Source organism: Chlamydomonas reinhardtii, chromosome 5 (assembly GCF_000002595.2).
Source record: "Chlamydomonas reinhardtii strain CC-503 cw92 mt+ chromosome 5, whole genome shotgun sequence".
NCBI classification, from domain to species: Eukaryota; Viridiplantae; Chlorophyta; class Chlorophyceae; order Chlamydomonadales; family Chlamydomonadaceae; genus Chlamydomonas; species Chlamydomonas reinhardtii.
This window is the reverse complement of record NC_057008.1, coordinates 2,185,929-2,201,689: the sequence shown is the minus strand read 5'-3', so window position 1 is coordinate 2,201,689 and position 15,761 is coordinate 2,185,929. Positions and strand designations below refer to the sequence as shown.

At 62.8% G+C, this 15,761-nt stretch overlaps 2 protein-coding genes across 3 annotated transcripts in view; one reads left to right on the top strand and one right to left on the bottom strand.

The window, feature by feature from the left end:
* CHLRE_05g234652v5 (uncharacterized protein) overlaps positions 1–6,230 on the bottom strand; it is a 6,613-nt gene extending 383 nt beyond the window's left edge. Inside the window, exons 1-13 of the mRNA XM_043062219.1 lie at positions 5,960–6,230; positions 5,626–5,711; positions 5,306–5,356; positions 4,775–4,872; positions 4,506–4,572; positions 4,048–4,155; positions 3,596–3,679; positions 3,099–3,218; positions 2,298–2,535; positions 1,787–1,908; positions 1,471–1,532; positions 1,115–1,211; positions 1–773 (exon numbers count right to left, since the gene is read on the bottom strand). The exon at positions 1–773 is cut by the window's left edge and continues 383 nt beyond it. Of these exons, the coding sequence (XP_042924782.1) occupies positions 669–773; positions 1,115–1,211; positions 1,471–1,532; positions 1,787–1,908; positions 2,298–2,535; positions 3,099–3,218; positions 3,596–3,679; positions 4,048–4,155; positions 4,506–4,572; positions 4,775–4,872; positions 5,306–5,356; positions 5,626–5,711; positions 5,960–6,020 (1,299 nt within the window). The 5' untranslated portion in view covers positions 6,021–6,230 and the 3' untranslated portion in view covers positions 1–668. The remainder of the gene's footprint in view (positions 774–1,114; positions 1,212–1,470; positions 1,533–1,786; positions 1,909–2,297; positions 2,536–3,098; positions 3,219–3,595; positions 3,680–4,047; positions 4,156–4,505; positions 4,573–4,774; positions 4,873–5,305; positions 5,357–5,625; positions 5,712–5,959) is intronic.
* Positions 6,231–6,424: 194 nt separating this feature from the next.
* CHLRE_05g234651v5 (uncharacterized protein) lies at positions 6,425–15,761 on the top strand. 2 transcript variants are annotated; one of them, XM_043062217.1, is made up of 17 exons: positions 6,425–6,688; positions 6,787–6,937; positions 7,087–7,250; positions 7,666–7,723; positions 7,914–8,007; positions 8,352–8,408; positions 8,811–8,877; positions 9,284–9,349; positions 9,669–9,757; positions 10,088–10,201; positions 10,406–10,558; positions 10,870–11,089; positions 12,709–12,824; positions 13,264–13,336; positions 14,149–14,347; positions 14,714–14,828; positions 15,078–15,761. In XM_043062217.1, the coding sequence occupies exons 1-17, from the start codon at positions 6,562–6,564 to the stop codon at positions 15,159–15,161; spliced, it is 1,947 nt and encodes a 648-aa protein (XP_042924781.1). In that variant the 5' UTR covers positions 6,425–6,561; the 3' UTR covers positions 15,162–15,761. The 2 variants fall into 2 exon arrangements, with proteins under 2 accessions (XP_042924781.1, XP_042924780.1); XM_043062218.1 differs by having other exon boundaries at positions 6,525–6,692.

Here is a 15,761-nt window from a genome sequence, read left to right as displayed (position 1 = left end):
TATTTGTGCATCCACAGTCCGGTCGTTTCACCACACGCCGTACGCCATACCGTACCATACATACACCTATCCAGAACCGGTAATCCGGTGACCGGAGCCCCAACAGCAAACATACACCCCTCCCCTACGTCCAAATGCCTTTCCACGCTACTGCCGCAAAGAGGCAACAACTTAACACCATTGATGGCATGTACCGTACTCGGGTGACAATCAATAGAGTAAACGCAGCTCCTGCCGGATCGTTCAGCTGGCCTGCATGCTATGGCATCCACATATGCATGCCGGGTGCCGTCATCATGCTCTTGTCAACCATGTAAACATCCCCAAAGGCCCACAACACAGCTTCCAACACGCACCCGCCCTCACCCGCGTGTGCCCAGCAGGCAACGTTCATGCGCTTTGTCACCATGCAATCCCAACCCGTCCGCGTGGGGACCTCACAGCAGCACCGCGCATCACCAACAAAGCACTTGCACGTGCGCGCGCGCGCACAAACAGTGCGAAGTACGCAGCACCCCGCACATACAGCGCGTCTCCTGCGACCACAAGGGAACAGGGACATGCACGCAAGGGCGCGCGCGCGCGCCGGGCGTACGAGGGGTCGCTGAGGAGCCGACTCGCTGCGGTCTCAGGGCGCGCACGTCTCTGAGCGTGTGCGTGCCTGCTGCTCACTTCGCCTCGGCGGCGACGGGTGCGGCGGCGGGCGCGGCGAGGCAGCTCTGGAGTCCCTCCAGCAACTCCTTGCGGTTCAGGTTCTTGCCGATGAACACCACCTGGGAAGTTGGGGTGTGTGAGAGCGCGAGCAGGCAAGGGGGCGTGGGTGAGCACGCAACTGGTATGTGAGGCGATGCATACAGAATGGTCTTGCACAATGTGGGGAAAATATGTACTACAAGACATGCCCCAGCCCGGTAGGTAGTTTCGCTCTCACAGCCCTCGGAACCGCCACGTGCTCCACATGCCACGCACCCTTCCACCAAGCTTCACTTCCCATCTCCCACCACTTTCCACCACAGCCACCACCTCCCGCCCCCCTGAGCCCCTCCCCCCATTACGCAGCAGCCCCGCAGCCGCACATCTCCCCACGCCCCTTCCCCCCCCCCCCCCCCCGCACCTTGCTGAGGCGCTTCTCGCCCTCGCGCCACGGCCGCCCCACGCCCTCCGCTGAGCTGGAGAACTGCAGCAGCATGTGCACGCCCTGGAACACGTGCCTGCAGGCAGCGGGGAAGCGAGGCAGGAGGTGGGGGATAGGACCAAATTGTTTGTTTGCGGGTGACTCGTGCACACCAACCATCACACCACCCCAATTCTGTGGAGTGTACGTATTGTCAGCAGCCACATGGTATGCTTACGAGGTGCAGGCGGCAGGGCAACGCAAAATGGGGCTGCGGGGAGCAGGACTGGTTTGTGGAGACACATCGGGCGCATCGGGCACAGCAGCGGCGCGCGGGCGGGCTGGCGCTCTCTCACTTGTCGTCTGAGCCCTTGATCGCCAAGATGCCCTTGGAGCGGTAAAGGTCGGGGCCGCGCTCCTACAGGCGTTGAGGTGGTGGTGGGGGAGGTGGTGGGGGGTGGTGGTGGGGAGGTGGGGCGGGGAGGGAAGGCGCGGGTAGGGATATGGGGGAGGTTTACATTCATGGTGATTTAAGAAGTAAGAAGCGAAGTGATGCAACGCTAACTGTGCTGCCACAACGCACCCTCCTACCCTATGCCCCCCCCCCCCCCGCACACACACACACACTTCGGAGCCGCCCCCGCCTGTTCCGGATCCTCCCGGCCGCCGCACCTGCAGCAGCTTGGACAGCCACATGTTGAGTTTGGGCATGTCCATCTCGCCGTCAATCTCAAAGCCCACAGAGGTGACGCGGTCGTCATGCTTGTGGTCGTGGTGGTGCTTGTGCTTGTGGCCTGTGGAGCAGCAGGCGGCAGGTGGAGGAGGCGGAGGAGGCACAGAAAAATGACTTTACGAGGGCGAGTAGAAAAGAGTCAGGGCAGAGTTGGGGAGAGACGTTCACAACACTCGAGCGTACCGCGCTGCTGCCGAACTGCTTATCAAAACCGCCTGCAAGTGCCGGCGCCTCCCTCTTGAGGAACAAGCATGCAAGCACGCTAGGTGAGGGACGCGCACAAGCACGTCGTAGTGCCGTGTTGCGGAAATGGTGGTCTGTCATCTGCTGCTGGCTGGTCCTGAACTGTAAGGATGACGCAGCACAACCCGCAGCCAGTCTGCCATCAGCAGCACCCCTTGTAAGCGGGGTTCCACTCCCACTCCCACTCCCACTGCCACTGGCTCTCACCCTCGCCGTGCTCGTGGTCATGATGGCCGTCCTTGCATTTGTCCGTGCACGCGTGCTCGCCCTCGTGCCCCTCGCCCTCGTGCTTGTGCCCCTCGTGCTCCTTGTGGTCGTGGTCGTGGTCGTGGGAGTGGTCATGGGCGCCGTCCTTGCAAGACTCCGTGCACTTGTGGTCGTGGTGGTCATGGCCGTGATCGTGGCCGTGGTGGTGGTGGTGGTGGTGGTGCTCCTCGCCCGTCTCCTGCGGGGAGCAGGGTGGGGAGCAGGGTGGGGAGCAGGGTGGGGAGTAGGAGGAGGACACACGCCACACAGGCATGCACGTTGACGGGCCGCGCGCCACCGTGTCACGGTTGCGCGTGACCACTGGCCTTCCCTGCCTTGGCCCTGCCTCGGCCTCGTCCCTGACCTCCAACGCCGTACTGCACGCGCTCAAGTCACACCACTTCCCCCGCAGTATGCTCACCTACGCCGTGCCCCTTTCCATGGCCATCTGACCATCTCGTAAGACCTCTCCCATTTTCACCCCACTCGTAAGCCCTCTGCCACCGAATACCGATTACCTCACCGCTCACACCTCAGGTGAATGGTGCGTGCAAACAACCCTTCCCCTCCCCTTCCACCTCCCTCCATCCACCTCCCTCCGTTCTCCACGCCCCCGCTTTCCTACTGGGAATGGTGGTGGTAAAGCAGCCCCTTCCTCCCCCAGGCCAGCCCCTTCCCATACCATCCCCGGCCCCCCCTGGTTTAGTTTGGGCTGGTATCTACAACCCGGGGTTTAAAACCCAGCCAAGCCCGGGCACGCACCAGGAATTCCGGGTCCATGGCCAGAAGCTTCTCCAGGCTGAACGCGTTAATGCCCAGCAGGCGGCCCACGTCGACGTTGGAGCGAACACACTCGATGATCTCGACAGGCTTGTTCATGTGCTGCGAGCAATTCGGGAAACGGATGTTCACGTGTTTATGTGTGTCATAGTGCGCGTGCAAGGGTTGCAGGGGATGTCCTTGTGAAAGTCCTGGTATGCGTGCAACACGCCCCACGCACGGGACCGCCTGGTTGCCCTGATGATTCCCTCCTCCGGCCGTTCGCGCCGCACGCCCCGCCCCAACATTCGGACGCCTATTGGTGACTGCCCACGCGAATGGCGATTTCTCTTCGAGCCCCCAGGCCTCAGGGTTGCGTGGCAATATGTGAGCGCGCGTAACGCGCGTCGGACATTCCCTCAACTGCCTGTTGCGGTCCCCACAGCGACCTCCCTAGCTAGAAATGAACTATCAAGGAAAATTTACGCAGCAGCTCCCACCTGAATGCGGTGGCGCAGCCGGTGCAGCTCCTCGGCGCTGACCAGGTCCGTCTTGTTGAGAAGAACTTTGTCCGCGAACGCGATCTGCATGCAAGTATTTATTTTACTTGTTTATGTTTGCACATTCTCATGCAACTAAGAATTGCAGGTGATGAAGGAGCGAGCCGAAAGCTTGGGCGAATTGGCAAGGCCTGTTGATCCAACCTACAACCGTATCCAACCGATTGCAACACCACTACCGGCTCGAGCGCGCACTAGTCGTTTCCGCGCGGGACGTTTCCGTGCATAGGGAGCGCAAGCCCTCACCATGCAGTCCGCCCAGCTCCTGCAACCATTTTTAAACCACACGGCCTGCGCCCTCGCAACCCAGCACCCAGCTCCATCCCGGCCCGCCTTACCCCCGTTCCCCGTGTCATATCAAACACACGCGCACACGCCCCGGCACCCCCCACCTGCTGCACCGCCTCGTTGACCACGCCCTCCGGCTTCTCCTCGTCCAGGTGCTGCGTCACGTGCTTGGCGTCCACCACCGTCAGCACCGCGTCCAGCAGGCAGGCGTCCTGAGGAGTGAGGGCCCACGAGGGGAGCGGCCAGGAGGGAGCGACGTGAGGAGAGCGCTGGCTGGGACGTGCCGGGCATGATAAGTCAAAGGGAAGAAACGGGGGTGGGGCCGTAGAGGGTGTTTGGTGTCCCGCCCCCAAACAGAATTGAGCCCCCGAACCTTACGCCAGAGGGCGCGGGACAGGAGCACGCGGCATCTACCGACATGTGGGTTGTCTGATTCATGGCCAATCCGCAGGGACCCCACAGGGCCCCTGCGGCCAACGCCTGCAACTCTGCACGACATCCCAAGACACCACAGCCCACAGGATAACATACACACACACATGCCACGCCATACAGGCCGCACCTTGATGTCGTCATCCACGAAGAAGGTCTGGATGACGGGCGCCGGATTGGCCAACCCCGTGGTCTCGCTGCAGCAGCAGCATGCCAAGGGGGAAACGGCATACAACGTTGACGCAGGCAGGGCACACGGACGCCATCGCCCTGTTGGCAACTCGCGCGTTCCCAACAAATAACACACCCCGGTTTCAACGGGCTGTCGGCAGGGTCGCCCGTTTCGCGTTTGCTCGCGTCATTTTCCCGCGTCGTCGCCCAAGCCACCGCAAAACTCACATGAGGATGGCGTCGAACTTGCCCTTGCGCTTGATGAGCTTGTTTAGGATGCGGATGAGGTCGCCGCGCACCGTGCAGCACACGCAGCCGTTGTTCATCTGAACAACAGCGGGTGTCATAGGTGCGGGATGAGCGGGAGTCGTGGCTGCATGGCATACCCTACCCACGCGGCCGTAGACATCCCATTGCTCACTGGGAATGGTGGTGTCCCGCTCTTTCACAACAGCCGCTGTGCAACACATGACGGGACCCGACTTCCAGAGCCCCGTGCTCTCGTCAAGTACATATCCTCCCTGGCCACAGCCCCACGCCTGGGTGGGGTGGCGGACCTGCCTCACCTACGCCCCACTTCAGGCAGTATGACACCGCCTGGAACCCCACCTGGACGCCCACTGCGGTGCCCGCTGCCCCTACCCACTGGCCCCTACCCCTGCACCCTGCCTGCCCCCACACGGCGCCATGCAGGCCCCATGCCAGCTCCTCCTTCCCCCACCCCCACCCCCACCCCCGCACCCGCACCCGCACCCGCACCTCAAAGATCTCCTCCTTGCTCTCCATCACCAGCGCATCATCAATGCCCACCTGAGGAAGAGGAAAAAGATGTTTGGACGTCAACAAGCAGCGCAACCAGTCTGCAGCACGATCATCAAACCACGGGCTGCGGAAGCCGCGTGGCGAAATGCATTTCAGCGCTAAAGGTCCCCGCCCACGCAAACATGGTTGATATCAGCTAGGATTCTCACGCCCGGGCGTGAACCAAGTCAACCGCACGTGCTGCTCCACAGCCCATCAGCCGCTGGTGTGTTGTGCACGCGCGCCCAGGAGACCCCTCTTCACGTCACCTTCCTTACCTCGCCAAACTCATTCTCAATCACAGCAATCTTCTTGCCGTGGTTGGCGGTCAAGATGTGGTTCACCAGGGTGGTCTTGCCGGCGCCTGCAGGAGCGTAGGTCGAAGTAAACGACCGCGAGTGCGGGGCGTGCGGCGGGTAGGTGCGGCAGTGCGGGTCTAGTCGGCGCCTCTGGCGCAGGCCCAGGTTCGGGACTGGCCCACACCCAGCGCTATTAAGTCAGATTCACGTGCATGTGTTTCTTCAGCTGACAGCGCTGCGGGCGCACCGACCGGACAAGGCGCGATCGTCCCAGGCGACGCGCGTAGTAATCGTAGCAACCAATTGCGCTTACCCAGGAACCCCGTCACCACCGTGATGGGGATTTTGCTCTTCGCGTCCGCCTTCGGTGCCATCTTCTGCCGATGAAGCTGCTCCGGGGGCACTCGGGTTTGCTGTTAGTGCGAAGTGCAACAGCAGAAAATTCCTTGTGAACAAGGCGCACTTATTAAGGAATAGTAGAAGATGTCTCTAGACGTAGGTAAACTTTAGGTAGAACCGACCGCTTCCCGTTATACCAAATACTGTTGTGTTTCAGGGGGAGGGATGTGGACGCGGCGTGGTGGGTTGAGACAAACTTACTGCCCAGGTCAGGCCTACTTGCCAGGCATGGGGAAACGGCACACACCCGCACGCCTGGCCCGGACTAGCCCCGAACGCCCGCCCTAACAAGGGTGCCTGCATGCCCCCGCCCACCATGTGTCCCCATGGTTGGCTACCATAACCCTCTCCTGGGGAAGTCCCCGCACTTTAGCAACTTCCATCCATGGCGTTTTTGAGGCACGGTTCCGCCTGTCGTGCATGGGGATGCCGTGTCGACCGACGGGACATTGCAGAATCAAGACACAGCTAATTATATATCTACGTGTTTGGTTACAAACCTGATTCGGACGGAAAATGGCGACTAGCCGCGTCCAGGCGAGCTTGGAAGCAAGCAGCAGCGGTAGAGGAATTGTCTTTGTTAACTCGTCTGTAAGGCAGCCAAAGCTTAGAGCAAATGGAGGACAAGCGGCTTTCGCGCCAGGCAAGTCGCTTCAAGAATTCTGCATTTCGTCAGAGGTCACCGGATTGTGCATTTGCCTTGCAATTCAACTTCATGGACCCTGAAACTACTGTATGCAGTTACTCGCGTCGTCTCGGCTGGCCAGCGGGGCTTGTCGTCCGCTCTGCAGCCGCCGGTCGCGACTCCTCAAGCGGGGCAGCCGCGGTCCACGCAATTGCAGGCTGTAAAGGAGCGTACAAAAGCTCCAAAGGCGTTGACGGTCGCGGACGTGTAAGTCGTGGCTGGGGTTGACTGGGCGAGTCGGGGGGCTTCAACCAGACCTCGGCCCGCAAGCGTCCAACGGCCTCGTCCCCACCCGCCTTCAGACCCCCTGTCTCATCCCCCAAACCCCCTACTTCCTGGTCATCGCGCAACAACAGTGACCTGGAGAAGCTGAACGAGGATTGGGGCATCCCCGGCGTGGTGGAGTTTGGGGAGGGGCAGGGCGGCCTGCCCACGGTGCTGCTGACTCACCCGCAGACCAACCAAAAGCTAGTGGTGTACCTGTACGGAGCCACCATCGCGCAATGGCTCAAAACCGATGGTGCGGGAGCCGGGCGGAGGGGGAGCAGCCGGGGGTCGGCAGCCGTTCAAGCGGGAGCTGGGGGCAAGGGGCGAGAGGCGCGGGAGGCCGGGGACCGGGTCACGGGGAGGGGGCTTTGGGGCGAGGCGCATGGAACAGCGTGGACTGCGCGGAGGGAATAGCAGCCTCTTGGCATGTTGGCAAGTTGGCATGCAGCAGCTCTAGCGGATCGGACCGGCCTGGCACGCAGAGCGTGCAGCCGGGGTGCAGATGCCAGCTTGTGGTAAGGGCAGTCGGGCCTATGTCGAGCTGAGGCCTGCGCGCCTTTGGGTCTCCGACCGAGCCTGGGAATAGGGCGGCACTTGACACACAGCCTGGCCTTCACTCCCATGGGCTCTCTAACACGGCCTGGTTTGCGCCCTGCATCAACACTCAGGCACGGCGACCTTCTTCGATGGGCCGGACCTGCTGTATGCGGAGGGCGTGCCGCTCAGGTGCGCGCGTGCGCTGGCCGGGGCAGGGGGAGGCAGCGAGGTCAGGGCCAGGGGGAGGCAGGGGGGGCGGAGCCCACGTGATTGAGCGTATGCATATGCACGCGCGTTCCCACTCTGGCAACGCGCAAGCACGGCTCCTTATCCCTCTCGCCCGCGCTGTCGCCCTCCCTCTCCCTCGCGGCGCCTGCAGGACGGGCGTGTCCGTGCACTTCCCTCAGCACCGTGATGGTCTGCTGCCACAGCACGGCTTCGCGGACCGCATGGTGTGGGAGGTGATAGGCGCGGTGAGCCCGAGGAAGAGAGCAAGAGCGTGGGGTTGGCTAGAGCGAGCACTGGGAAAGAGCGGGCCACAAGTGCTGCCGCTTATGCCCGTCATGGGGTCTTATGGGGACAACGCAGAAATGCCCACGGGCGCCGCTCAGGGCAGGGGCGCGCATAGGAGAGCGTGGGAAAACGTGCGAAAGCATGGGAGCTCGTGGGAAACCTAGCGCACGGTAAGCAGAGCCCCGCCCCATTGGGCGCCGCCTTGCATTGCAAGGGGCTGTCGCGTACACGTCGCACGCCCCCGTTTGTCCCTGCCCTGGACACTGCTGACCTGTGAATGCGTCGTGTGTCTGTTGCCTCTCAGGGTGTGGACAGTCCGGAGGTGGCTGAGCAGCTGGACGGCTACCTGAACCACCTGCAGGTGCGACACACACACCGGCACAGGGTGCAGAGAGAGAGAGAGAAAGAGTCGCATCGCATGTACTGTCCTGCGCGTTTTGTTTTCCTTGTGCTCTTCAACACACCGGTGCCACGCGGGTGGCGGATGAAACGGTCGCCTTCATGGGTTCCCACCTCGGTTGCTGCGGTCTTCTGGCCGCGCTCTGTCCCTCTTGTTTGCACACACATATAGTCGTGCTCATGTTCGCTGGCGCGGGCGCTGGTTGCATGCTATACTGCATGCTAGGCTGGACCAGCAAACCAGCCGCATGTCAGAGTGGGACCTCCTAAGACCTCCCAGGACCTCCCAGGACTTCCCCATTTGTACTGTATGCATACAATAGATACGGACTGCCGCATTCCCTAAAATTTTGACATCCTGCAGGAGAGCGGCCTTATCAGTCAGGAGATGCTGGACGCGGCGGCGGAGGGCGGCGAGGGTAGCGAGGCGGGTGAGTGGAGGCGGCAGGCGCGGGGAGGGAGCCATGGGAGCAGAGGGCGGAAGCGGAAAGCGGTTGTGCTCGCAAGTCCAACGGAATGGTCCCTGTTTCAGCGGGAGAGGGGGCATGCCCGCCGGAGGCCGTGCTGTTGTGACCAGGGTTGTGGCGTGGGGCTGGGGAGGGCCGTAAGCGCGGTGCCCTTGCTGCAGCTGCTGGGAAATGCGGTAAAGGCTGGGCTGCTGACAGACACTAGGGCTGCCTGTGTGCCCATGCTGGTCCCCTCCTCCCAGTAGTTACCAACTGGCGCCAGCCCCTAGTTTACAAAGTCTCATTCCGTTCGCCTCCTCTCCCCTTCCCCCTGGCTACTCCACACATAATTATGAACGCAATCCCCTTTCCCATTCCGCCCCGCGCGCAGCCGCCGAGCTGCAGGCGGCTCTGGCACAGGAGCTGGAGGGTGCCAACATCGCGCCGCACATGCTGGGTACGTGCCGGGCGTGTCGCGAGTGTTAAACGAGCACAAAGGGTGCGGGTCGACACTGTGCATGCGGTGCATGTGTGTGTGTGTGTGTGTGTGTGTGTGTGTGTGTGTGTGTGTGTGTGTGTGTGTGTGTGTGTGTGTGTGTGTGTGTGTGTGTGTGTGTGTGTGTGTGTGTGTGTGTGTGTGTGTGTGTGTGTGAGAGAGTATTTTTGTATTTACGCATGCCTGCTGCTGTACTGCCTAAGCGTGGGGGCGCGAGCCGGCGACGCCGTGCCAGGGCCGCCCAGTGCCTGCGGCTTGACGTCTGTGTGCTGACCTGCAGGCGACGCCGCCCCCTTCGTGATGCTGCGCCTGCGCGACACGCCCGCCACCCGCAAGATGTGGCCGCACCGCTTTGAGCTGTGCTACAAGGTGCGCGAGCGGGGGCAGGGTTGCGAGCGGGGGGCAGGGGTTGCGCGGAGGGGGCAGGGGATGTGCAGAAGGCAAGAAAGACACCAACCCGGGGGGAAGGGATGGGGGCGATTGGGCGCGTTATTGTGGTTCGTTTTTGTGGTTCGATGAGCTGGAGGGGCCATGGCGAGGGATTACCGCCACCGCGTGATCGCGGCGACCAGCGGCCTTACACCGGTATTTTGGGTCAGCCCTCATCCCACCCTCCCTTCCCCCTATTGCATTGGGTTTGGTTCAATTTGGGCTGGTATCTACACCCCCCCCTTTGCCTCCCCCTCCCTCTCTACCCAGATCACGCTGCAGACTCAGGAGGAGGCCACCGACGCCGACATGCGCGACGTGCGGGCCTCCCTGGGCATGGCGCCCGGAGGCCTCGCGCCCGAACAGGACGCCGCGCTGGCGCAGGTGCGTGCGCGTGTTCAAGGGAAACGACAAGCACGCGCGCGTGTGTGTGTGTGCATGTGCATGCGCCTCTATCAGCGAGCAAACGAAGGCGAGGGAGTGGCGACGAGCCTGCCTGCCATCCACAGCAACGAGCGATGCCGTACTACCAAAACAACCCGACACCGACATCCTCGTTCTTACCCCGCTCGCGGCCCATCCCAACAGGCGGCGCTGGAGGCGGCGGTGATGAAGCGCAGGGCGGAGCTGGAGGCGGAGGGGCAGGCCGCTGAGGACGCACTTGCAAACGCGGCGTCGGGGCGCGACCGGCGTGCCGACGAGGCGGGCGAGGACGAGGAGGCGGAGGGGGCGGAGGATCAGGTGGGGCTCAGGGGGCGTGGCGGCACACTGGCAGGGGGGGGGGGCAAGGTGACTGGGAGTGGGAGGATGAGAGGAGGCGAGGCGGGGTGTCCGGTGCGGGCGGGGCGGGGCGGGGAGGGGAGGGGGGAGGGTTACATGCATGGCCTCGGGAGAAGAAGCGAAGTTGTAGGGGGCGGGGCTGCGGCGTGCCGTGTCCCATCGCAAAGCGCAGCCAGCTGCTGACTGGCCGACTGAGATACGGTTCCGGACACTTCTGCTTTTTCAACAACAAGGTCAACAATCACGCAATTATCCAATTTCCCGGTGCACAGGCCCCATCAGACGCGGCGGGCAAGCGCCGCGGCCGGCCGCGTAAGACTGCCGAGCCGGCGGCCGCGGCTGCCAAAGACGGCGAGGTTGTGGATGGGGACGAGGACGACGACGAGGACGTCAGCTATGCGCCCGTGCCACTGGGCGAGCCGGGGGCGGTGGGCCCCGAGCCGTACTCCCCGCCCGTGCAAATCAAGCAGCAGTTCTGGCTGCGCAACCGGGGTAAGTGAAGAATCCGTGGATGTCATTGGTTGTGTTGGTTGCAAGAGGGGCCTGCTGACCGCATTCGTGCAGTCAGTGGCTTGGGAGTAACCCAGGGCTCAGGTGGATGGGGGCGCGTCACACGGGGGACACGCCCGGTTCCGGGTGGGGCCAAAACCCAAGATTGGGCGTTCTTATTCATACAAGCGCCATTTACAATTCTATAAAGCACGTTGCCCTCGGTATGTGAGGAGCACATGTTCAAGCATATTAGCGGGCTAAGTGTCGTGTAGGTCTCGCGAGCGCGAGACCAATTTTGAGCATGTTCGCTCAAATCCGCTAAGCGTGAATCCACCGGCCCTGAATACGCTTACTTACACCTTATGAAAGCAATTGCACCTATTAGCGCAGGCTCGCAGGCCTCGGCGAGCAGTGGCAATTCCTAGCGGGGCCGCTAACAAAGTCAGAGTTGCACCTTCCGATGCGTCTAGATTGCTTCCATATGGTATGCAGGCGACTCTAGGAGCGGTTGCAGGTCCGTTTGGGTCCCCGCTGCTCAAGAGGTCCGCCATGAATTTGGTTTCATCCAAAGGGCAGTTTGACTAGCTTTTAAGATTGCCGTCGCCTAGATAGAGCATATATAGCATATATTAGATGCTGTAGCCCGCCGGCAAGACCATTCGGTGGACATGCATACAGCATTCTGGTCGAAACAACAACTGTCGGTGCTGCGGTCGTCAAAACATAATCTTGTATGCATATTTGTGCTATGTAAAGCTTCAGGGCTGCGTCAGGCCCTGTTTTCTGTGACCTCCGTCCCCACGTACCCAGCTCTGCACACATGCGTGCATGCCTGCCCGGAAGTGTCCTTGTTGAGCACATCCTGGCCCCCGATCGCGCTCGTAGCGTGTGGAATTATCAATATAGGTGTCTATGTGCGATAGGAAGCAGCGGCCTGTTCACCCCTCCTCCCCCCGTCAAAACCGTATGACAAAACACACACGCCTGCCGTACATGACTCGGGGAGCCGCTGCAAGACCGGAAGGTTGCAAGACCGGAAGGTTGCAAACGGCCTGGAAGCTACTCCCAAAATTTCAGCGTGCAGCGATCACCCGAACATAGCTCTCTAAGGCCTCTAAGTTGGGGGGTACCCTGAACCGGGCGTGTCCCCCGTGTGGGGGCGCGTGTGGTCGGCATATTCTTAGAGGGGCTGTCTTTACCGCGCCCAACATGGTAGCGGGACGCGAGGATGCATGGCAGGTCAAGCAGGGTGTGCTGACTGCGGGCAGTACTGACACGTGGGACAGCAGTCCGGGGTGCAACTGGAGGACGGTCGTCTAAGGCAAGCCTACACCCCTTGAGCATATCAACCTCTCCTTCCCTAGTCCAACCGCACGTCCCCGCCTCCTCTCTTTACCCCCGGCCCTCGGCCCCGACGCATCGGCCCCCATCGCATAAGTGTCATCGCTTGCAACTAACACCTCTGCCTGTGGTCCGCTCGTTTTAGTGGATTGGTTTGATTTGGGCTGGTATTTACACACGCACACACCCCAGTGCATCCTGTACCGCTTTTCCAAACATCCTTGCACCCCCCCCCCATGTCACTCACCTCTTCCTCCCCAAACCACGCACACCCGCAGACAAGCGCGGCAGCGAGGCCCTTCGCTTCCAGCTGGCCTCCAACGCGCGCTTTGTGACGGCGCAGCAGCCCGACTGCAGCGACTGGATCAAGGTGCTGGGGCTGGGAGGAAGCCAGGTGAGCGGCCGAGGGGTGGAGGGGTGGAGAGGTTGCGGGGGTGGGGGTGGGGGTGGAAGGCGGAGGAAGGGGCAGGGGTACCGGGAGATGTGTCAGCAGGAAGGGGTGTAGACAGGAAGGGTTGGCTGGGCGGTGAGGGGTGGACATTACTGGCGCGCCCCCTCCCTCCAGGACTTCCCTTCACATCCGTCTATCTGCCGGGCAGCGCAGCGGCGAGCCCACCTTCGAACCCTTCCTCCCTCTCTCTGCCCTCCCGTGCCCTGTGCTCCGCGACTTCAGCTTGGTTTGGTTGCTATGGGCTGGTACTTACAAGCGCTACCCCCACCCCCCTTAACTACGGTAGTCATGAATGTAACCCCCCCCCCCCCGGTCGTCTGCAGTCTTCAATGCATCCTGTACCGCTTTTCCAAACATCCCTGCAACCCCCCACCGCCCTCAGGTGATTGACTACACGGCGGACCCGCGCTACCCCGAGCTGGACCTGTTCGAGCAGGACTACCTGCACTACAGGGGTGAGCACCACACAGCACACAGCGGACAGTGACAGCGAGACCGAGCGGGGGCGGGGGCGGGTCGAAGGAGCGGGCAGGGGCCTGAGCGCGGCAGCCGATGCAGGCGTACCGCAACCTCTCTGTGCTCTTTTGCATCGGGTTCGCTTTAGTTTGGGCTGCTATCTACATACCCCCCCCCGGGACACCACACCTGCTGTGTACCTCGCTACACCTCTCTGTACCAAGCCTTGCACCCCTCCCCCCCGCCCCCCCCCCCCTGTCCGCCGACCACCCCTACGCCGACCGCAACCTGCCCACCCTGCACTGGTGCAAACAACCCCTCCCTCCGCTCCGCTTGCACGCCAACACCCGCTCACCGCCCCGCTCACCGCCCCGCCCACCGCCCCGCCCGCCGCCCCGCTCACCGCCCCGCTCACCGCCCCGCTCACCGCCCTGTCCACCGCCCCGTCCACCGCCCCGCTCACCGCCCCGCTCACCGCCCCGCTCACCGCCCCGCTCACCGCCCCGCTCACCGCCCCGCCCACCGCCCCGCCCACCGCCCCGCTCACCGCCCCGCTCACCGCCCCGCTCACCGCCCCGCCCACCGCCCCGCTCACCGCCCCGCTCACCGCCCCGCCCACCGCCCCGCTCACCGCCCCGCTCACCGCCCCGCTCACCGCCCTGTCCACCGCCCCGCTCACCGCCCCGCCCACCGCCCCGCTCACCGCCCCGCTCACCGCCCCGCCCACCGCCCCGCTCACCGCCCTGTCCACCGCCCCGCTCACCGCCCCGCTCACCGCCCCGCTCACCGCCCCGCCCGCCGCCACCTGCAGGCCAGCCCGAGGACAAGACCTTCGTGGGCGCCGCCGACGCCACACTGTACCTGTGCCCCGGCAACCGCACCCACTTTGAGTTCATCCAGAAAGGCGGCTTCAAGGACATGTTTGTGGAGCAGCCGGAGTACGACGACGAGCAGCCCGAGACCGGCCGCCTGGCCTGCATTGGCACCGGCTACGTCGCGTCCATGAAGAAGTGAGCAGCGCATGATGGGGGTGGGGTGGGGGGGTTAACGTTGAACCAATCCCGTAAGGAAACAGCCGCGCGGCAAGGAGAACATAAGCAAGTTGTTGTACATCACCGTATGTAGTCGGGCGGGCTTGGGCAGTGTAGCGGCTGTTGTGGGGTGGGGGGAGCTTTGGCGGGTGGGTGGCTTGGTTAGGGTGGGGGAGTTTGAGGTGCTGGTTTGTCGCCGTTGCAGGGCTAGGTCAGTGCGCATAGGCTAGGCCACTTGTGTGGCCCTGCGCACGGGCCACCCGTATCCGCCCGCTCGCTAGCTTCGCACACAATCCCCGCGCGTTTACCCTCTCCTCCTGCACAACCCGCGCCCCCACTCCCCAGACTGGCGCCCGGCAAGGTGTGGTACGCTGAGTCAGCCATCCGCTTCCACAACCGCTACTGGACGCCGCCCATCTTTGGAGACGACACTATGCCGCCGCTGCCGCCCATCCCCACGGTGGGTTGGGCTAGGAGATGGGATGCTTTGCAACGGCCTCCACGCCCCAGGCAGTGTGCGAACACCTCGGGAAGGACAGGCGCAGGGCGGCAGGATGCGCCCCCCCTCCTGGTGGCGTCGCTTTCCTTCCCACTGCTCTTGCCCAGTTCCCATGGCCCTATCCTCGCACTCCTATTCTCAGGTCTCTTTGTTTTAGGGACACTGCAAAGGACTAACCCGCATTCCCAAACAAAATCCGCATCACGACAGGAGCTGCTAGAGGGCGAGGGCGAGGAGGGCGACGCCTTCGACGACATTCCTGGCGGCCCTGGTGGCGACGAGCCTGAGAACTGATCAACGCCTTTCTAGAGATGCGGGCGAGCAGAGCGTGGGTGATTGGGTGAGGGATAGGGTGGCTGGAAGAAGGTACGAGACAAGGGCGGGAACATGCTGCGGATAGGCGGTGCACGGGCAGGCTGTGGTTGTGCGCAGGCGTGCGGTGGGCAGGCGGTTATGGGCGGCGGGAAGGGATGCCGAGATTAGGATGCAGCTGGCGACGCTGCGCGAACGCGGAGGAGGAGGGCACATGTACGGTACAGATGTGTCCGCGTACCATGGGAGCAAGGCACAGGAGCAAGGTAGGGGGCGATGCAGGCGGCACACCCCTGGGGTCCAGAGCCGCGTGGTCGCACGCCACGTCACTGGCTCGCGAACAGGCAGCCATTATCCAGTGCATGGCGCAGCAGGCCTATGGTAGTGAAGCAGAGCGGGAGCAAGGAGAGCGCTGGTGGCATCGCTGGTACTGGACTATGTGAAGGAAAGGAGGGCATGTATGCCGTAGTACGCCTGCGCTGTGTTTTGCGGCTTCAAGTTGTGAGGGCATCAAGACGAGTTGCATGTCAAGGTCATCCGGACTCCCAAAATGTCCACCCCTCGCTGTAACCAACATGCACA

Bases quoted from the DNA above. Each gene is read 5' to 3' on its own strand.
- CHLRE_05g234651v5 (XM_043062217.1), top strand. From the start codon at position 6,562: ATGGCGACTAGCCGCGTCCAGGCGAGCTTGGAAGCAAGCAGCAGCGGT. The intron at 6,689-6,786 runs GCAAGTCGCTTC...TACTGTATGCAG, and splicing joins ACAAGCGGCTTTCGCGCCAG to TTACTCGCGTCGTCTCGGCT. The intron at 14,348-14,713 runs GTGAGCAGCGCA...CCCACTCCCCAG, and splicing joins TACGTCGCGTCCATGAAGAA to ACTGGCGCCCGGCAAGGTGT.